The sequence below is a fragment of the Pezoporus flaviventris genome, unplaced genomic scaffold (genome assembly GCF_033815535.1).
Source record: "Pezoporus flaviventris isolate CSIRO_AGI_PZ_B2104156 unplaced genomic scaffold, CSIRO_AGI_Pfla_v1 ptg000006l, whole genome shotgun sequence".
Lineage (NCBI taxonomy): Eukaryota > Metazoa > Chordata > Aves > Psittaciformes > Psittacidae > Pezoporus > Pezoporus flaviventris.
In genome coordinates this window covers 21,901,763-21,923,211 of record NW_026892554.1, presented here as the reverse complement: position 1 = coordinate 21,923,211, position 21,449 = coordinate 21,901,763, and the positions used below count along the sequence as shown (strand labels likewise).

Here is a 21,449-nt window from a genome sequence, read left to right as displayed (position 1 = left end):
CAGTGGGGCTGTGCACCAGAAGCCCTCATGTCTGAGCTATTTTATTCTTACTGATATGATGTTCTGTACATGATTTCAGTTTTAGCATTTTAAATATGAAAACTCTCTAGCCAGTGAATGGTGCCAGAAGTGTCAGATTCGCCTTAGGATTATTCAATGTATTTTCACAGAAAGCAAAAAGTCCTACGCTTCATTTTGGGGCTACATTGCACTTAATCCTTGTTTGACACCTGGAAACATATTCATACATTCTAAATCCTAAATGTCTCTCCTAGCTGTATGAGATCATTTGCATGCAGTGCAATTTCGTCTACTCATCTGTTCTTTCCTACCCTACCTTCAAACATGGTCATATTGACTGCTTGTTCCTCCTGTTGGAAGAAATAATAGTTAATTATAACCAAAGGCTATTGTAACATACAGAGTCAAGCTCTGCTTCCCCAACAGATCCATCTCAAGAGGGTAAGCATGGAGCTAAAGGGCAGACTGTTAGGGTTTCTGGGGAAGAAAACCTAACAGAAAACCCTTTTCATCCGTTTAATGTAAAGATTTTACTGTTAATTGGAGAAACTGATTGAAGAAAAGGCTTTATGCAGAAAGCCCATTCTTGGGACTGAGCCTGCTCATGCTTGACTGCCCTGTTATTGTTCAGTGTGTTGGCTAAACTGTGGGATTACGCAATGGCCGCAACATCCTGTGTACCCCTCAGCTATGCCTGCAACATGGACTGACCTTGCACTGGCATCTACATTACTATCTCTCTTTTCACAAACATGCAAAGGAATGTCTCAGCGATCTTGATGAGGCTTTTCAAGATACAACTGCACTGAAATTGCTTGGAGGGTGCTACAGGCAGTTTAGGACAGAGAACTCTTACACAGTTATTCTTGCAGCTTTCTCAAGCTTCGATTAAACTTTCTAGCAAAGTTCAGAAGAGTTTCCTGGAGTAACCTGGGCTGTGGCTTGGTGCCACTGGTCTTTCTGCTCCAGCAGCTTTCCATCTGGCTGCTTCCCACGTGGTAGCCAACCACCCCACACAACTGTTTATGGGGCTAAGTGCAAGCTAATGTGTGAACTCATACGTTTAATTTCTTTCCCAAAGAGGTATATGAAGCCTGGATCAGTTCTCTCTGATTCTCAGAGCAGTCCCACTACCATTACACGGGGCAACTGGAGGCACAAAAGCAAGATCAGCTCAAGCTAGTCTTGTCACCCTGGGAAACATGGGGAAACCACAGTGTCCCCGTCCCCCCGCCAGTGAATCCAGCACTCACGTGCAGAGCACTGCGAGTGGTTGCATCAGTGCTACTCAGGCGAAGCAATGCGAAGCCCAGGGCTTTGCGCTGTCTCTACTGTCAGCACAGAGGATTTTGCAAAGGTTCCTTGCTTGCCCAGACCTTGGAGCATGTCCATACCACACCAGAGCCTGCAGTTTTCGTGGGTGAAGAACACTGGCTGTCTGGAAGTTTCTCTCCTGGCTTTCTAGTCGAGTTGTAAAACAGGTTTGCTATTGCACTAGCAGAATGCAATATGGGAAATACACATCCTTGCCATATCAGCAGGCTTTGACTGCAACCTCCCCATCAGAAATCAGTCCATCTCAGCACGTCTCCAGCTCCATTAAATTGGAATCAGAAACATGGTAGGGCATGAAGCGGTTCTTCTCTAGCAGAATTTTGCCAAATTGGGTTCTTACTTCTATTCTCACCCTTGCTGGAATACTCGCTTTCTTCTCTTTGATTTGATGCAGGAATTTAAGGTCAGGTGTCCATCACTGCAAGCAAGTACCACAGCCACTGACTACAAGCTGCCTTGAGCATGGATGTGGAGTGAAGGCAAGCCTTTTCCATGTTCATGGTGGATCAGTCGGTGTACAGAGGACTCTTTGTTGAAGAGATGTGTTGGCTCATCAGCATATGTGTCCAGAAGCAAAAAAGGAGGGGGGAAAATCTGTTCAAAGGCATGCCCTGAGCGTCAGGGACACCAGAAAGCCAGAGTGAAAGGAGTAAATGGTTTTAAATGTATACAGATGACATCTGTGTAATTAATTACCCTGATTTAAGTTATACTGATCTTTTCGTGTGTAGATAATGCCAAAGGCTATGCTGTTATCTTAGAGGAATGTTTGTGTCTGGAGATTCATTCTCACTCTGCCAGTAATAAACTTTCCCCGGAGTTTCTGAAACATTAATTATAGTTTTATAACACTCAAGTTTTGCAACCAGCTCACGGTAATTCTCTGTAACACCGAGCTCTGACAGAAACAAATTAATCACTGATTTGAAAGCTGACAGTTGCCTAGGCATGAATGCTCAGGACTTTATTATGTTTGTTATGTATAAATAAAAATAGGCCTCACTGTAGCTGCCAGCCTGCCTGCCTACATCCACTCTCCAACATAGCTAGCACCTGGGAAGAGGCAGTTTTCCCCCAGCTAAGAAGCAAGTACCAACAACCCCAAGCAGAAGGAGAAATGAAAAGTGAAGATCTTGGATGCAGCTGGACATCACTTGAGAGTATTTCATCCAGGGGCTTCCCTCACTGAGGTGTCACCAGGACACAGAGTTTCTACCGCTCCAGCCTTGACACGTCCCAAGCGCTTTGTACCATGTCTCCTTCAGATCCACAGCTTTTGTCTCTTCCACATCAAATCCTTTAGCTCAGATGATGAAACAAGCCTAAAGGGACAAATTTAAATCTCAGAAAAAAGGAGGACTATTTTTTTTATTTCCAGATTTGTCAAGTTACCACATTGGACTAAAAATGTGCACGTGCAGGTAGCTCATACAGAAGAATATAGATTCTCCTTAGTCCTTTTTGTGTATCTGCTGTCTTGAGGAGGGGAATGTAGCTTCCTACATGGCCACTTTAGGGCTGCCTCTCTTCCTTGGCCATCTTGGATGGAGCTAAATTCCCATTGGCATTATTATTTCTTCATTAGCACAATCTTTCAAATTACAGTGGCTTTCCTGCAAGCCACAACTTGTTCAGGACTGCAGCAGTTCTTTACAAATTGTGCAAGAAATGTCAGCTCTCTTAATAGATACAACTTACAGATGCCCAAACAGCTTTTCATAGAGGGGTGCTGAAAATACAAGTAGCAGTTATAATACTGGAAGTGTTTTCTCTTCTTTACTTCCTTTGCCTTTCTGTTGGTCTTGAGGCAGTCACCTCCAAAAGGAGAAAGGTGATGACACTGATTCTGAACTGAAGCTATGAGTGTCAATAAAAAAACCTAAGAAATGTTTTTCCCATGGGACTGATGACAAGGAAAAAAAGAATAATTTAACTCGATGAGAAACAATGAGTTTTGAACAATGCTGCATGTCCAGTGCCAGGTGTAGATAGTAAAAATGTCATGTTACAGGAAAAACAAACTCAGGAAATACTCATCTTTTCTTACAATGGGTGACATAGTCACACCTGAACACAAAATACTTCACATCATCACATGGTGACTGAGGTGGGAAGACACCTCCAGAGGTCAATTGATCCAACCTGAAGCAAGGCCACCAGGTTGCCCAGGAAATCTAGACGGCTTTTGAAAACCTCTGAGGATGGAGACTTGCAGCCTCCCTGGGCAGTTTATGCCAGGGCTTGGTTACCCTCACAGTGAAAGAATGTTCCTGGTATTCAGAGGGAACCTGCTGTGTTTCGGTTTGCGCCCATTGTTTCTGGTCCTGGGTCTGGTCACCACTAAAGACAGCCTTCGGCTGTGTAGTCTTCCTTCAGCTATCTACGGACATTGGTAAGATTCCTGGCCACCTCGGCCTTCTCTTCTCAGGATGAGCTGTCCCAGTGCTCACAGCCTTGCCTCATCATGAGGTTCCTTCTTCACCTTAGGCACCCTTTGTTGGACTCTCTAGTCTCTCTCACAGAGGTGAGCCCAGCACAGGACATTATGCTCCAGGGGTGGCCTTGCCACTGCTTCCAGAGCCACCACTAATTGTGGAAGATGTGAAGCACAGACTGCTACAATTCTTTTTTATTCTTTTTTTTTTTTTTTAACTGTGGGACTTGCTAGTGTGTGCTTGGGAATTTCATCGTCTGGAGGAAGATGCTGAGCAATTAGCATCGATGGTCAATACTAACAGCCTACACCAGGTTGTAAGGCAGGGGGCAAAACTCCAACCCTGTTGCACATCTGCGAACATGAAGTGATTAATCCAGGAGACCTTGTAACAGTCTTCCAATACCTAGATGGGGCTCCAAGAAACCTGGAGAGAGGCTTTGGACAAGGGCCTGTAGGGACAGGCCAAGGGGAATGGCTTTAACCTGCCCGAGGGGAGACTGAGATGAGCTCTTAGGCAGAAGCTCTTCCCTGTGAGGGTGCTGAGGCGCTGGCACAGGGTGCCCAGAGAAGCTGTGGCTGCCCCATCCCTGGCAGTGTTCAAGGCCAGGTTGGACACAGGGGCTTGGAGCAAGCTGCTCTAGTGGAAGGGGTCCCTGCCCGTGGCAGGGGTTGAACTGGATGAGCTTTAAGGTCCCTTCCAATCCAAACCAGTGTGGGATTCTATGATGCTATGAATGCCACGTCATTTTGCCTAACTAAGCAAAATCACATCGGTGTTGATGCAGGGTACAGTGAGGAAGGAGATAAAAGACGAGGGGAGGTGACTGCAGTGGACGCCCTTCTACAAGATCGGTTTCGGTGAGAAAACGTTGAAGCGCGAACCCTCGGAGGCGTGAGGGGCCCCCGGGGCGCCCCCGGCCGGGCCTTTCTGAGAGAAGCGGGGCACCGGGACAGCGTCTGCTGGCGAGGCTGCCCCGCGCTCCCGCCCCGGCTGACAGAAGCCGCGGTCGGGCCCTGAAGGGCGGGGAGGCCGAGCCGGCGGCGCCGCGGGCCCGGCGCGGGGGGCGGTCCGCCGTGCCCCGGCCCGGCCCCGCCCTGCTCCCGGCCCCGCCCGCTGCGCTCGCCGCCATGTTGCGGCCGTTGGTGCCGGGTGCGGGGTGAGGCCTGTGCGGGGCTCTGGCGGGGCCCTCAGAGGAGCCGTCAGCGTGGGTGAGTGCCGCCCGCTCGGGCTTGGCCGCGCCGGGGCCCGCCCCTCCCGCTCGCCCTCCGCCTTCCCTGCGCCCTCCCGCCGGCCGAGCGGGTGCTGCCGCCCCGCGGGCAGGGCGGGCGGCCCCGCCGCCGGCGGACCGAGCCCTGCGCTCCCGCCTGCCCGCCGCACCGGCTCTTCCGGCCCGCGGGGCGCCCGCCGCCTTCTCCTCACCTCCCGACCGTCAGCTCCTCCGGCAGCTCCGGTCACGGCTCCGAGTGCTGGCCCGGACCCCACGGCGGTGCGGCGCGGCGCTGCGCGGCCCGGTCCGGCGGTGCTGGGACAAACTAACTTCGGCGGGGTTCGCCCACGTGCGGCCGGGGCCGCGGGGCCGCGCCGGGTGTCAGCGCCGGGGGGAGCGGGCGGCGGCCGGGGAGGCCCCAGGCCTTTGTCTTGGGTGGGTCGCGCGTGGAGACGGCGGCAGCACTGCCCCGGGCGGTGACCCCGAGCCCCCGGCCCCGCTCGTACCAGTGATTCCGAACCGCGCTCCTGTAACTTCAGTGGGTGTTGCAGCACCGGGGCCCGTTTGGAGCCTCCGGTTTAATCTCCTACCAGCTGCCGTTCCCCGTTCCTGTACTTTCCCCATGGCCCTGACAGCCCCTGGGTGGCCTCTGCCTTGGTCTGCTTTGGCTGCTGCCAGTTGGCATGTACTGCTTGCGCTTCCTTGGGCCCTGCTCCTGCCATCCGTGCCTTCCCAGATGACAAGCCCTCTTCACATTCCTTCTGCATCCCTCCAGGAGGTGCCATCCCTCCAGGAGGAAGCCCTCTTCTGGGCTGGTGAGAGGACCCCATGGCCGATGTTTTCCCATGTACCTCACTGCTATTTTACAGATTTACCAGTATTTACTGTTAACGTTATTTTCCTGTATTATTTAACCTTGGTGTAATTGCATTTTCATGCTTTCCTTTTAGGTGGCAATCTTGAACCTCCTTCTTGAGCAGCATGGTACACGCTGGTTTGAAAGCTCCAGAGGAGCTACTGCAGAGCTCTGAGAATCCCCAGGAATAGCACTGCTAGCGAAAGGTTTGTATGGTGCATATATGGAGTGCTTATCCTGTGGTGCCTCTGCCTGGCTGCAATGTCTTGAAGCTTAGCCACAGCCCTGAGGTTGTACAGACAGCCTCGAGCAAGTTCACAGGGGTGTTTTTGATGGCTTGGAGGCTTCTAGGTTCCATGCTCCTTGGAGAAATGTGCTATAGCGAGGTTGGCTTTGCACATTGAAATACATGTGTTCTACTCTGTAACTCCTTCTTTGCTTGTTTTATTCACCTCTTCTGTTGCTTTGGAAATCTCAACCTCCATGTTTTCACAGGCAAGCAGAGAAAGAAAATTGGATTTCAAGCTTGGGTTTGAAGGCAAGTCCTTTGCACAAGAAAGATGGAGGTTTCGTCTTTCCTCACAAAATAGTTTGCAGGAAGCTTTGACATGATTTCCTTTAATATGCTTCTGTTTGTTATCTGAGAACAGAAATAAATGGTGTTTAGTCAAAATTTTAAATTTGTTTCACTTAAAAGTCACTTTTGTCAGCAAGCTACCTACTTGGTCTTCTCTAGAATCTGAGTCGAGTTTTACTTTGAGAATTTTAGCTTCATGTATAACATGTTTAAGATGCAGTTTTGAGGAGAAATGCTTGAGTAGAGACTTGCGCTCTCATAATAGCAGAGTGTAAGCTAGTCTTTCATAGGACTCAAAGATGTACACGAAAGCTTCTGAAAATGCACCATTTCTTCCAAGAAAAGCATATTTTGTAATGTTGCAGATACCTCAGGTTTATTTTGTCTGGTATTTTAAAGTAGTGCTGCGTCCAAAGATGTGGATAGGTGGAAAAATCAAGAGTGATTGGCAAGCTCCTTTTTCTCTATATAAAACTTGAGCATTACAGGTTATGCTCAAGATGAAATATCTTCCTTGTGGAAGGGTTTATGTGCCAGAAATTTTGGGAGCTCAGTGGTGCCTTGTTCTCTCCCAGCTGGCACAAGTTTTCTCACCAAAGGAAGGAGAAGTTTTAGGTCAACATTCTTTGCCAACTGCAGTAATCTGATGTTTCAGAACATCATGTTTCTTTATCAAGTGCTAGTGATGTGAAGCATATGGATAATCATCTGAGCTTCCAGGGGTGTAGTGCACAGCCGAGCTACCTTGCTTAGGGATGCGATTGTAAAGTACTGCACAGCTGTCTGTGGACATTCATATTTGTGGTTTAATTTAAGAATGAGAACAAGTTTAAGCTAAACCACAGTGAGCCACTCTTAAGCCAAGTAAGTCTCCACAGAATGTTTTGCAGTAGATTAACCAAAGCAACACCTATGGGGATTGTCTGGAGGCATGGCTAAACTAAAGCTCAAAGACCGTTATGTCCTCTTGTTCAAAGCTGAAGTGATTTTTCTTGTCCAGCTCTGTAAAGTGTTCCCCATACCTGCAGTTTTAATGTGACACTTCACAAACATTTAAACCCAGTTGTAAATAATGAAAGCAGCCTTAAATCAGTGGCCTCTATCAGACAGCTCCTTCATCTCCCTCCGCTTTCTCCCAGGGTCCTTCTTTCTATCTGTGCCTCTCCTCCCAGCTCTGCCCCCTTCTGGGCGCTGTCTCCCTCACTTGCCCCTGGCATTGGCAGCTCTGATGCAGCCCAGGTCAAGTGAGCGTGGCAGGACTTACCTTGCCTGTGGGTGCTCTTTGCCAAGGAACTGGTGCTCTGCTGGCTCAGTTGACACTCTTTGTTGGGTTTGGGGTTTTTTTTTAGCTCCCCTGCATACAGTATGCATCAGTTCACATAAATTTGGGGTTTAAGTAGAACATGTATTAAATATTTGGGAAGTCTGTATATTGCCCTAACTTGAAAATATTTTGATTAAGCAGGGGAAAACCACTATCCCTGACAATAGCAAACACAAATGTTCAAGTAATTCTGTGCTGTCAGTTTTCATTATGCATCTCATCAGAGCTTCATTATTGCTGTCATAGGTCTCTGTGGTGAGCATCTAAGTCCCCACTATCCCTCTGGAGGGCTTATAAAGAGAGAGCTGGCTGGGAGCACCATTTCTTGTTATGATTTGAACATGATCCTTTATTCTGTCTTTGGGCAGTTTTGCCTCACATCCTTCTTTAATTAAGAATTGCCTGTGTTTCAGATAAATCCCACTTCGTTTACCATGCTTTAAGCTGCTGTATTGAAATATTTACTGAAGACTTCTATTGTACAAATTGCTCTGGGTGGGAGTCATCTCACTTTTCTGGCCTGTTTCTCTTGGGCCACCTGTTTACCGCTGCCTTTGTTCCTTGAAGCAGGACTGAATTCTTCAGAGAATCTGTTGAGAAATCCACAGTGATTGTTGTGTATTGGCTCTAAAAAAACCCAGACAAACAAAAAAGAAACCCAGCACTGATGTTCTTCTGGATCTTTTCTGCAGAGGCTCATGACAGTGGCTGTTTTGGAGTAGAGTTTCATCTGACAGGTTGCAAAGATGTCCCCTGCACGAGCTTGGTGTCATTTAAAAGGTCATGTTTGAACAAGCTCTGTTCTCGGGGACTCAGCATGTTGCTTGAAGCACCAGGAGCAGCTTTGCTCACAGTCCAGAGGGGCCAGGTTGTGGTGCAGGACAGGATTGAACAGCTCCTGCCACTCGTCACCTGCCCCTGCCAGCTTGAGCAGGATGAGATCTGAGCTTTTGCATATCCTCCATGTACAGCAAGGGCAGGAGAGGTTCCTTCCCTGTAATGCCCTACAAATGGTGCTTCTGTTTTGAAAGCTGTGTTGAAAAAGCTGGGCTAATATTTTTGTATATAAACAGCCAATCTTGGAATAGTTAAAATGGAAACTGAAGTGTCTGCTGCAGATGTTTCTAGCCTTTGTACCTGCTGCGTTAGCGTTTTGGGCAGTTATGGGTTTTGTCACATAAGGTATTTATGCAGATTAGTCTTACAAAGTCTGTCCTTGGGAAAGATGTACCTGACTAAGAATTTTTTTGTATTTTAATTATAGCTTTCATAATGGGGGACATGAAAACCCCAGACTTTGATGACCTCTTGGCTGCTTTTGACATCCCTGATCCGACAAGCCTTGATGCCAAGGAGACCATCCCACCAGCTGGGGAGGAGAATGAGAATCACCTGAAGTCATCAGGAATCTGCATCGATGAGAACGTGTCCTTATCCCACTCTTTGCCTCCCTCTGATACTCCTGTTGTGAGTGTGATAGTGAAGAACACGAGTCGGCAGGAGTCCTTTGAAGCAGAAAAGGAGGGGAATCACCTTGGTACTGGTCTGCTACACAATGGGTTTCGTGGGTCTGATCTGCCATCAGAGGCTCATGCTTTAGTCCATAATTATGGCAAGTTTGAGTCAACTTTTATTAATGGCGACAGCTCAAGAAGTTACTCTGATAAACTGGAGCAGTCCAAGTCAGAGCCTTTGCCAACATTTAGTCAGTTTAGCCCAATTTCCAGCCCTGAACCAGAGGATGCATTCAAAGAGAACAGCATTGCTGATAAACCCAAACATGCCCAAACACCATATTTTCCACCACCTTCAATGTATATACCAACAGGAGCTTCAGTACTAGATCATCTTAGAAAGGTACCAGAGCCTGAATTAAGCATGTTTGATCAATACTGTAAAAAGGAACAAAAGATGGAAATCCACTGCCAGCCGGCAAATAGGCCGGAAATGAGCAGGAGAGAACAAGACAAAGCAGCAGAGAGGTTTTTGGAGTCAAGCAAGGAGTTAGTAGATACCAATAGCTTTCTTGGAGAAGGCTTGGTGTTTGGAGACCTCCCTCACAATAATTTAGGAGAAAAGGGGTCTGTGCCCGAGGTGAGCATGTCTTCATCAATACCACCTCGCCAGAGGTTAAAGCCAGCTCATTCGAAGTTGTCATCCTGCGTGGCAGCGTTAGTAGCTCTTCAGGCCAAAAAGGTTGCATGTATTCCAAAAGGTGAGCAACCAAATCTTACCAAGGAACCTGGTCCTTTTAAAGATGGGATGAAGGGAAGTCCAAAAATGCCCAAGTCACCAAAGAGTCCCCGAAGCCCTTTAGAGGTGGTAAGAAAGGCCAGCAAGCAGCCCGAGAGTCCTCAAAGCGTGTGCAGCGACAGCAGTGGGAAAGGCTCTCCTTCCTTGGCAGCTGGCTCTCCACCAGCTATTCCCAAGGTTAGAATAAAGACTATCAAGACATCTTCTGGTGAAATTAAAAGAACTGTAACTAGAATTTTGCCAGAAAATGATGAGTTGGGCAAAACTTCAGAAGAGTCGCCTGTGGAAACCTCATCTGCCGAAGAGTTTATCAAATCTTTTCCATCCCCTGACACTAGTGTAGTTATGGAAAGCGAGGCCAGCAAGAATTCAACCAAAAATGGGGCTACTGTGGCTATCCAGCTGTCAAGCATAACAAGTCCTTACGCAGATAGCATGAAAACAGATATTGCTGCAAACAGCACGTGTACTGTGTCTTTATCTCCACTGCCAAACTGTGGCAGTGGTGCCATAAAAGTAGGTGTTAAGAGGCAGCAGCAGGGTATCGTGATGCAGCCATCCAGTGTCACCACCTCTAGCCTTCTTCCCAAAGCCGTGCACTTGGCAAATCTCAACTTGGTCCCACATAGTGTTGCTGCTTCTGTTACGGCAAAGTCATCTGCACAGAGGCGAAGTCAGCCTCAGGTGACACAGATGTCTGTGCCCCTGGTGCATCAAGTCAAGAAAGCTGCTCCCGTCGTCGTGGAAGCTTTTAATAAAGTACTACACAGTGCCAATCCGGTGCCGATATATACTCCAAACCTTAGTCCTCCGCCTGACACCAGTATTAATTTACCTGCCTCTGGGTACTGTTGCCTGGAATGTGGGGACTCATTTGCCTTAGAGAAAAGCCTGACTCAACACTATAGTAGACGAAGTGTTCATATCGAAGTCATGTGCACTCAGTGTTCAACTATGCTACTTTTTTTTAATAAGTGTAGTTTGCTTAAACATGCCAGAGATCATAAGAGCAAAGGATTTATCATGCAGTGTTCTCAGCTGCTAATGAAACCGATTTCCTTAGACCAAATGTTTTCACCTCCTGTGAGCTCTTCAGCCTCTCTGGCTCCTCAGACTTTGCACTCGCCCTCTCCTTCGCGTAAGCCCAGTGCTGCCTCAGGAGGTGGGGTAGGAATTTCTGCTAACACTCAGCCAGCCTTGCCTCTCTATACGGACCCATTGAGACTAATCCGTCATGGACTTAAGTGTTTAGAGTGTAACAAGCAGGCACAGGATTATGTTGCTTTAGCAGCTCATTACCAGAGAACCTCAGAAGATAATGAGAGACTGGTAAGTCATCATTTTAATGTTATTAGTTAAATCTCTCTGAGTTTAAAGAGATCGTCCTCTCTGCGAGAAATAGGCATCATAGTGGCTTTGTCTAAAAAAGTGCTTGTGGAGAGGATTTGGGTTACACACAAGCCCAGGCATGTGCACATGAAGAGCGTTCAGTGTTGCTTGCTTGTCCTCTTTTTACCCTTTGTGTAGTGTGGAGGCAGTGGAGATCCTTGAGCATCAAAGGAAGGTGTTGATCGAGATCAAAGATCACTTGGATGAGGTGTGCAAGAGTGCTGTAGGGGAGGACCAGCAGAGAGTTACCTGAAACAGGTTTTTGTGCTCCAAGCGTGGCTGGAGGAGTTCTGACACAATTTAATTTTACCTTTTCTAGAACTTGTGCCAGAATCTGTGTAACACTTTGAACACTGGGAGCTGTTTCCCTTGTTAGTGTGGTAAAGTGTATATTGGGACAGAACTGGTTGAGAGGCAAGAGGTGCAGTGTGTAGGGTAGATGGTTGGTTTTGGTTATTTTTGCAACTTTGAGTGAGAGAGGGACGAGTCATGTTTCTAAAGGAGGGCTCAAGAGCCTTGTGATGTTTTCCTGCCTTTCTCCAGTGCTGCCCTGCTTGGGTGTCCATCACCTTTGTGGACCTCCCTCATGGGTGCAAATGCAGGGTCTGAATCCTCTTTGAAACTCTTCAGTTTCTACTGATGAAGAGGAGGAGATGCTTTTTGTTCTGTACCAAGACCATACACATTGTTTACGTTTTCTGCTTTGGAAGATGGGGTCAATCCTGTGTAAATATAAGCCAACCTCAAGTTGACCAGGAGGAGGAATCGTTTCTCCTTATCTCTTCAGATGAGGTGAAAGCTTTCCATGTTGCTGTGTCTGCCAGCAGAGCTGGCAGGCTCCCAGTGCAGTCTCCTCCACAAGCTTCACAAACAAGAACTCTGTGTCAACATGAGACATTTGAGGAGATGACCACCCATCCCTGCCATGACCATTGTAGTACTTGCATACTCCAGTGCATCCCTTTGCTTGTTAAAAGGCTTGCAGGAGTGTTGAGATTGCTGTGGTCACATTGAGATTTTCTGTTATTTTCCTCTTAAATTCAGCACCATCAAAAAAAAATATGGCTGGATGGTTTTTATGTTGTAAAAGATAGTGAGGCCAGAAGGCACCGGTGTGGCCAGAGTCACACTCTGTGCCCAAGGCAGAGCAGCAACTGCTGTGCTCTGCCAACACCCAAACTTACTCTTCAACTTTAATGCAGTTTTAGGAAATGTCAGCAGTCTGGAATCTTCACCTTCAGGGGATGGGATATAATGAATGCTCCAAAGTGAGCTAAAATGTTAATCGGTCACATTAAAAATGTATTTCCTATTTTTGTTGTGGGATTATCAATTCAAGAGCATTTTAAAGAGAGGAGGAATGTCTGCTAGTAAGTATTTTTAGCTTGTAATCAAATAATTTATTCTGTAACTTAATAAAAGAGTTTAAGCCTCACTTCAAGTTAGCTCTGCTAGTTGGGAGATTGTTTTTGTAGTATTTTTCTGCATAGAAGCATTGACAGACTGGGAAAAGAGGCAATGTTAGATGTTGTAAAACCATCTCCTTCTCCCTGTTTGATATTTCCATGCTTATATTCAGTGGGATGCATGCATTGCTCTGGGGGTCCTTCTCCACTGTATCAGCTGTCCTCCAGGCTGCCCGGTGGTCTCCATGCTGTTCCCAGAACATCTGTTTCAGCAAAGCTGTTTCATTTCTAAAGGAAATATGAGTTTGTACCCATATGCCTGTAATTGCGTGCCTCCAGATTTAGCAGTAGCTAATGGAAACCATCCCTCTGCCTTCTAGCAGTACCCAGGGTATTTGGTGTCACTGGACTAAGAGGTAAAAGGATGGGTAAAATTCAGTGGTCTGCAGTAGATGGATGCCATGCTCAGCTTCTCTGAGCGGCTCAAGGGAGAGGGTGTGGATTGCCAAATGTCTTACTTGGGTAGCACACTGCATAACAAGACATGGGAAGCCAAAGGTGTTGCAGATCAGGGGTGTTAATGAACTTCAGTCTGATATTAGACATGGTTTTAGAAGGAGATAGACATATGGGCTGTTGGAGTATGCATCACAAACTCCTGAAACAGGAAAACATGAACTGGCTGAACCCATTCCAAGTAGGTGCTGTGGACATCTGTAACTCTGCATTAATGAAGCTGATTTTTTGCATTGCTGTGTTTAATTTGGTCAGAAAAAGGAGGAATATTGATAGGAGCTGGAGGTTATCAGTGAGTGTTTACAGAACACTTTTTTTGTGGTGGAAGTGGTTGAAAACTCTGGTTTCCATCTCTAGAGTGGCAGTGAAACTGTGTTGCTGAGGAAGGCATTACTGTAACATCTGTATTCAACATAACACATCCTTTGTGCCCCCTGTAGTGGATCAAACCATTATGTCTGCATGGCAGAAGGTCTTGATTGGTACTTCTAATTAAAAAATTGGTACTTCTAATTAAAAAGTAAGGTACAGCAGTGATTGTTGTATACCCAGGTGTGATCTGGAGCACACTGCTGTTGCAGGACAATCTGCAATGGTGTTAACAGTTGTGGGCAAGCTCAGATGTGAACTGCATCCCTAGATCTCAGGAGACTGTTTAGTATTTATCATGATTTTGCACATTTGAGCAAAAACTAGTTGTGTGTTTCTTCCTTCACACCTGATGCTTTTCTCACTATATTCAAACACTGGTTTAGAAGCAGCTATGGGATTTGAGGGAGAGATTGCAATAATTTCTTAAAGCTAACAAAAAAACTGCACTGTAATTTTTTTTTTTTTTTTTTTGTAATTTTAATTTCTTACTCAATCCCAGAATTTAGACACAAGCACTTTGCAATGCCTTCTTCTCCTTGAGAAAGTATGGAGTATCTTGATATTTTCTATACAAAGGTATGGCTTGATTAATGCCTTTTAAAGAGCTTCAAGAGGTAGCAGGGCAGGTCCCCACTGTATTATGGCCTAAAGCTTATCTGTGACTATTCAGATGCCTGGTACCAGACTATACTAAAAAAGAGGAGTCTTGGGAAGGCTAGGTGGATGCATAAGGGAAGGAGCATCTTTGGCTGAAGATGAAGGGTGAAATTGATTTATCTGCAGCACCTGGATTTGATTTAGAAGATGGAGGCCCCTGACCTATGGAAAATAAACTAGGTGGATTTTTTTATTGATGTTCTTAGAAGCTTTTCTGTTAAATGATCCCAAATCTAGATTATTAACCATGACGGGCATATCTAACGTGACCGTAACTTGAGAAACTGAGCAGACTTTGAAGTGATCAGTTACAGTGCTTTTTAGCTCAAAAACCTTTATGAATGGGTATGTCACCTTGTTAACAAGGAAGGGTTGATCCAGTCAGCTTGATGAAGAAAAGCAATAGCAGGAAAAAGACTTATTTTTCAGTATGATGTCTTCAGTTATCCAGAAGCTGAAGGACAAGCAAGCTGCGGTCAGAGGCATCAGTGATTAGACTGGAGAGGGGGAGCAGCCTAAGCTGGCTCTGCTCCATGAGAAGCCTTATCCTGTGTTGATAATTAAGGCTTCTCACTTCAGCTGGCATTTCTTACCATGACTTTGTGAATTACTTTGACATCTTTACACTTTCCTGTAGCTGTTTTAAAGGTGATTGTTGGGTTTTGTGTCTGTTTGTTCCAGTTGATGGCTTGGGAAATACTTGGTATTACATTTTTGAAGGGCCTTGAGTAAAGCCCATATTAATAGGATAGATAAGGGGTAAATGACTTTTCCAGGTGTGTGCAAAATGAGAATGACGTGGCTGGTTATTTTGGAGGAAAGCACAGATATGTATGTGGTTTGGACAGCAGGGAAAGGAGGAGATTTGGAGCAAGTGAATAGGAAGAGAGGGGGATGATGCTGTGGTTAAGAAGGTGGAGTAGAAAGACGTTCAGAAAAACAATTGAGAGCTTGGCCTTAATACTGCATTTTAGACTTGTGGTGGCTACATGATTGAAATTGTTCGAAGTACAGCAGGGGAATCCTACCTGGCTAATTATTATATTGAATATGTATAAGATTAAGGCAGTTCTTCTCAGCCGAATACCATAGTGGGATCTCTGTGGCTTAAACTGAGCATACAGGCTTTGAGAACTGTGAGTTAATCCACTTCAGAAATACAAAGAACTGGATTTAGTGGATGTATGTTTTGAGTGGATTGTCTCAAGGGCTCACAGTTACTTTGCCTTTTTTTGGAGACTGGTGAGGCCAATTTTGCAGTTTTTTGCAAGCTTGTGAATCGAGTTGCTCGATGGGTTTACTGTTTTTCAATCATAGAACAGCAAGAAAAAAGCAGTACGTGAATTCGAGTATCTGGTAGGTTGGATTTTGTTCAAACTGGAAGCTATGCTTTATGCAGACATTGTGCTTTCCCAGATGTTCAAAAGGTGGTAGCAGATGTTTGGTGTAATTTAAGGTCTGTTTGGTCTGACTACAGCAGTATTAGATTCTAGAGCAAGATTATTTGGGGGGGGGGAGGGGAAGGATTATTAAATAGGTGTAGTTAATGCCAAATCAATCTGATACACATATTCTAATTTATTTTTGGAGTAGAGAAGTGAGTAGATACTAATCTCCTTGATGTTCAGTGAGCTAGTTGTTAGAGTGCCGTATGGGGAACAGCCATACTGAAGAAGTTGAATCATGAGGAGCCAGGAGGTGGCTGATCTCTTCTCCAAGGGATGAGTGATAGGACCAGAGGAAACGGCCTCAAGCTGCACCAGGGCAGGTTTAGATGGAGCTGAGGAGCAATTTTGGTGCTTTTGTTGGGTCTGAAATAACTCTGACCTGGATGATACTGATGCAGGGGATTTATGTCAACCTGCAGTACTAGTCCAGGCTGCATTAATACTCCCTGTCACCACTAGAAATAATCTAGCTGAAGAAAAGTGTATTGCTTTGTTTGTTAGGGATAATCAGGAATAAGTGAGGGAAGAATGACCGGAGAGCTGGAAACAGGATCTCTGGAGAGGAAATTGAATCATAGAATCATAGAATCGTTAGGGTTGGAAAGGACCTTAAGATCATCTAGTTCCAACCCCCTTGCCGTGGGCAGGGACACTTTACGCTAAATTATATCACCCAAGGCCTTGTCCAGCCTGGCCTTGAACACTGCCAGGGATGGAGCATTCACAACCTCCCTGGGCAACCCATTCCAGTGCCTCACCACCCTAACAGGAAAGAATTTCCTTCTTATATCCAATCTAAACTTCCCCTATTTAAGTTTTAACCCATTACCCCTTGTCCTGTCACTGCAGTCTCTATTGAAGAGTCCCTCTCCAGCATCCCTATAGGCCCCCTTCAGATACTGGAAGGCTGCTATGAGGTCTCCACGCAGCCTTCTTTTCTCCAGGCTGAACAGCCCCAACTTTCTCAGCCTGTCTTCATACGGGAGGTGCTCCAGTCCCCTGATCATCCTCGTGGCCCTTCTCTGGACTTGTTCCAACAGTTCCATGTCCTTTTTATGTTGAGGACACCAGAACTGCACACAATACTCCAGGTGAGGTCTCACAAGAGCAGAGTAGAGGGGCAGGATCACCTCCTTCAACCTGCTGGTCACGCTCCTTTTGATGCAGCCCAGGATACAGTTGCTTTCTGGGCTGTGAGCGCACACTGAAGCCGGCTCATGTTCATTTTCTCATCAACCAACACCCCCAAGTCCTTCTCCGCAGGGCTGCTCTGAATCTCTTCTCTGCCCAACCTGTAGCTGTGCCTGGGATTGCTCCGAACCAGGTGTAGGACCCTGCACTTGGCATGGTTAAACCTCATGAGGTTGGCATCAGCCCACCTCACAAGTTTGTCGAGGTCCCTCTGGATGGCATTCCTTCCCTCCAGGGTATCAACCAAACCACAGAGCTTGGTGTCATCGGCAAACTTGCTGAGGTGCACTCAATCCCACTGTCCATGTCAGCGACAAAGATGTTGAACAAGACCGGTCCCAACGCCAATCCCTGAGGGACACCACTCGTTACTGGTCTCCAGCCGGACATTGAGCCATTGACCACAACTCTTTGCATGCAGCCATCCAGCCAGTTCTTTATCCACCGAGTGGTCCACCTATCAAATTGATGTCTCCCCAATTTAGAGACAAGGGTGTCATGTGGGACAGTGTCAAATGCTTTGCACAAGTCCAGGTAGATGCCATCAACTGCTCTACCCCTGTCCATCAGTTCTTTTAGCCCCATTATAGAAGGCCACCAAATTGGTCAGGCAGGATTTCCCCTTAGTGAGGCCATGCTGGCTGTCACCAAGCACCTTGTTGATTTTCATGTGCCTTAGCATGCCTTCCAGGAGAATCTGCTCCAAGATTTTGCCAGGCACAGAGGTGAGACTGACTGCTCTGTAATTCCCCGGGTCATCCATTTTCCCCTTCTTGAAAATGGGGGTTATATTCCCCTTTTTCCAGTCATCAGGAACTTCACCTGACTGCCATGATTTCTCAAATGTGATGGCCAGTGTCTTAGCAACTTCATTTGCCAGCTCCTTCAGGACCCTTGGATGGATTTCATCAGGTCCCATGGGCTTGTGCACGTTCAGATTCTTAAGATGGTCTCGAACCAGATCCTCTCCTACAGTGGGCCCAAGGTCTTCATTCTCACAGTCCCTGCGTCTGCCTTCCAAGACTTGGGTGGTGCAGTCAGAGCCTTTGTCAGTGAAGAGAGAGGCAAAGAAGTCATTCAGAACCTCAGCCTTCTCCAAATCCAGGGTAGCCAGTTCTCCTGAGAGCTTCCTGAGGGGGCCTACATTCTTCCTAGTCTGTTTTTTATTTGCTGTGTACCTGTAGAATCCCTTCCTGTTATCTTTAATACCTCTAGCTAAGTTTAATTCTAACTGAGCCTTAGCTTTCCTAACTTGGTCCCTAGCTTCTCGGACAACATCCCTGTATTCTTCCCAGGCCACCTGTCCTTGCTTCCACTTGCTTCCTCAGGAGCTCCTTATTCATCCAGGGAGGTCTCCTGGCCCTCCTGCTGCACTTCCTTCTAGTTGGGATGCAACACTCCTGAGCTTGCAGCAGGTGATACTTGAATATCAACCAACAGTCTTGGGCCCCTCTGCCCTCTAGGGCTATATCCCATGGAACCTTACTAAGCAGGTTCTTGAAGAGGCCAAAGTCTGCTCTTTTGAAGTCCAGGGCAGTGAGCTTGCTGCACGCTCTTCTCACTGTCCTGAGGATCACAAATTTGAGCGTCTCCTGATCGCTGCATCCAAGGCTGCCCTGGAGCATCACGTTTCCAACGAGCCCTTCCCTGTTGGTGAGCACGAGGTCAAGCATGGCACCTCTTCTTCTCGGCTCCTCTGTTACTTGCAGAAGGAAGTTATCTTCCACACAATCGAGGAACCTCCTGGATTGCTTGTGCCGGGCCGTACCGTCCTTCCAACAGATGTCAGGGTGGTTGAAGTCACCCATGAGAACAAGGGCCTGTGAGCATGAGGCTTTTCCTATCTGTCTATAGAGTGCTCCATCCGTAGGTTCTCCTTGATCAGGCAGTCTGTAACAGATCCCCACAGTAATGTCTCCCATAGCTATATTCCCTTTAACCCTGACCCACAAACTCTATGTGGACTGCTCACCTGTCCCCAGACAGAGTTCCATACTCTCCAGCCTATCCCTAACATAAAGGGCAACTCCTCCTCCCCGCCTGCCAGGCCTGTCCTTCCTAAAGAGCCTGTAACCTTCCATTCCAACACTCCAGTCGTAGGAGCCATCCCCACCATGTTTCTGCGATGCTTATTATATCATACCCCCGTAGACGTGCACACATCTCTAATTCCTCTTGTTTGTTCCCCATGCTACGGGCATTTGTATAGAGGCATCTGAGCCGAGCTCCAAATGAAGCCGGCTCATTGGCTGGAGCGGCTGGGATATCTCTACATTGCTCCAAGCATTTATTATAGGTTCTGGGAACTGACTGGGTGTGTTGGAATGGAATGATGCCCCCTCCCCCAGCACATCTAGTTTAAAGCATCCTTGACCAGTCTGGCAAGCCTCCTACCAAAACTCTGCTCGGCAGCTCCACCAGCCCCCAGTAGACCTGGCCTACAAGCTTGCGTCCCATGTTCAAGACACCCAAACCCAACTATGACACCACCCTTTTAACCAGTTATTAACCTGGCCAATCCTCCTAGCTTTTTTTATGTCCTCCCCTGTACCCTGGAGAATTGATGAAATGACCACCTGAGCTCCAGAGCCCCTAACCACCTCCCCCAGGGCTCTGTAGTCCTTCTTTATGTTCCCCAGACTACTACTATCTATATCCCTAGCACCCACATGTATCACCAGGAGTGGGTAATAGTCCATGGGACTTACTAGAGCAGGCAGCCTCTCTGCCAACATCCCTGATCCGTGCCCCCGATAGGCAACACACCTCCCTTGAGACAGGGTCTGGACGGCAGACGAGTGCTTCTGTCCCTTTCAGTGTAGAATCCCCTACTACTACGACCCGCCACTTTTTCCTAGCAGCACCAGTAGAGATCTTCTTTAGCAGTGCATCAGCCGGCTGTTTCTGGCTCGAGTGCGCTTCCTCATTAGCCCCCTGCAGGACAGCAGAGCGGTTCTGCGTGGAGACAGGGGATTTAGGGGGAAGCCCCTTGCTTTTGGTTGTCCTTTTCCTTCTTTTTTTTTTTTTTTTTTTTTTTTTTTTTTTGGTCACTAATTCCCAGCTTCCCAGGTTAACGGCCTCTTTCTTTCCTTCATGAGCTAGAGGTGAAGCTCGAGGCCCCTGCACCGTTTGGGCCGGGAGCAAGCATTCCTGCTTCCCCTCAGCTTCCCTGACACCTCGCAGCCTATTAACAGCATCCCGCAGCTCAGCCCCTGCTGCAAGAGCACCTCCACCAGGGAGCACCGAGTGCAGCCTTCCCCATTGTGCGCCCCTCCCCTCAGGAGACCAGTGCAGGCACTCTCTACACTCCGAGCTCTGCACTGCAGCCTCCCCTCTCATCGGCTCTGTCCGGGTGCCTACGCCGGCCACGCCGGGGCAACGAGAGCAGAGGTCCTAGATCGGGCCCTGGTCATACGACGAGTGCTCACCATCCCGCTCGCCTGCCCGCGCGGACTGCTGCGCAAACTGCCTCGACCTGCTCTGTTTGCCCGCTCTGTTCGCCGCGCTCCTGGTTTCCCTCGACCCGCTCTGTTCGCCGCGCTCCTGGTCTCCCTCGACCCGCTCTGTTCGCCGCGCTCCTGGTCTCCCTCGACCCGCTCTGTTCGCCGCGCTCCTGGTCTCCCTCGACCCGCTCTGTTCGCCGCGCTCCTGGTCTCCCTCGACCCGCTCTGTTCGCCGCGCTCCTGGTCGCTCGCGCTCCCTGGGGCAGGTTTTTAACCAGCCAGGGCTGGTGCCGCTGCTTCAGGCTCCCCCCGTGTGAGTCAGCTGCTCGCGTCAGCTGAGCTGCCGGCTCCCGGGCAGGTCCTGTTGAGGACTCAAGGCTCCCTCGGTGGCTCTTGTCGCTCTGAGTTGAGGCTCCTGGACGCTGATCTCTCCCCCGCTCCGGTGTTGAAGGCGTCCTCTCTCGAGCTACTCACCTCAGCAATTGAATTGAATTGAAAAAACCTTTGAGTTTAGCTTGGCAAAGGCCTGGTAAGTTAGGGTGAGTTGCCTTCAGTACTGAAGTGGACACAGTCTTAAGGTGAGGGTTGTGTCACTTTTCCTCCACCAGAAACTGTAAGGAAGAGCTTCCTGCACTTGCAGGGATCTCCCTGGGTAGTTCCTTAGCATCCAGCAGGTTTTTGTAGCTTTCTCAGGGCTGGACTCAAATTACAGATGAACAAAACCACTGTAGCTCCTGGTGCCTTCATTTTAGATGTGGTTTTCCTGATGGAGTGAGAGTGGATACAGAGGACGCTGTATCTAGTGTGATGTTTATATAAAAGAGCTTTTTTAAACTTGGGGGCAAGAATGATATAAGAACAGACTGAAATAGATTTACGCTCAAAATCAGAGGATGGTCGACAGTCATCAGAGGAGTGAATTCTGGAAGAGGTTTGCAGCAGAAGTAACGAACAAAAGCCACAAACTGGTATTGAGACAGAGCTCGCTTGTTTTTTTGGCAAGGACAGACCAGTGC

The 21,449-nt window shown here is 47.6% G+C and overlaps 1 protein-coding gene across 6 annotated transcripts in view; it reads left to right on the top strand.

The window, feature by feature from the left end:
• The first annotated feature begins 4,913 nt into the window (after positions 1-4,913).
• ZNF592 (zinc finger protein 592) overlaps positions 4,914-21,449 on the top strand; it is a 44,564-nt gene continuing 28,028 nt past the window's right edge. Inside the window, exons 1-3 of one of the 6 annotated variants that reach the window (XM_061447442.1) lie at positions 4,953-5,002; positions 5,953-6,063; positions 9,023-11,340. In XM_061447442.1, the coding sequence (XP_061303426.1) occupies positions 9,031-11,340 (2,310 nt within the window). In that variant the 5' untranslated portion in view covers positions 4,953-5,002; positions 5,953-6,063; positions 9,023-9,030. Of the gene's footprint in view, positions 5,003-5,952; positions 6,064-8,189; positions 8,539-9,022; positions 11,341-21,449 lie in introns of those variants that run through there. The other 5 variants (XM_061447444.1, XM_061447447.1, XM_061447445.1 and 2 more) reach the window with 5 other exon arrangements.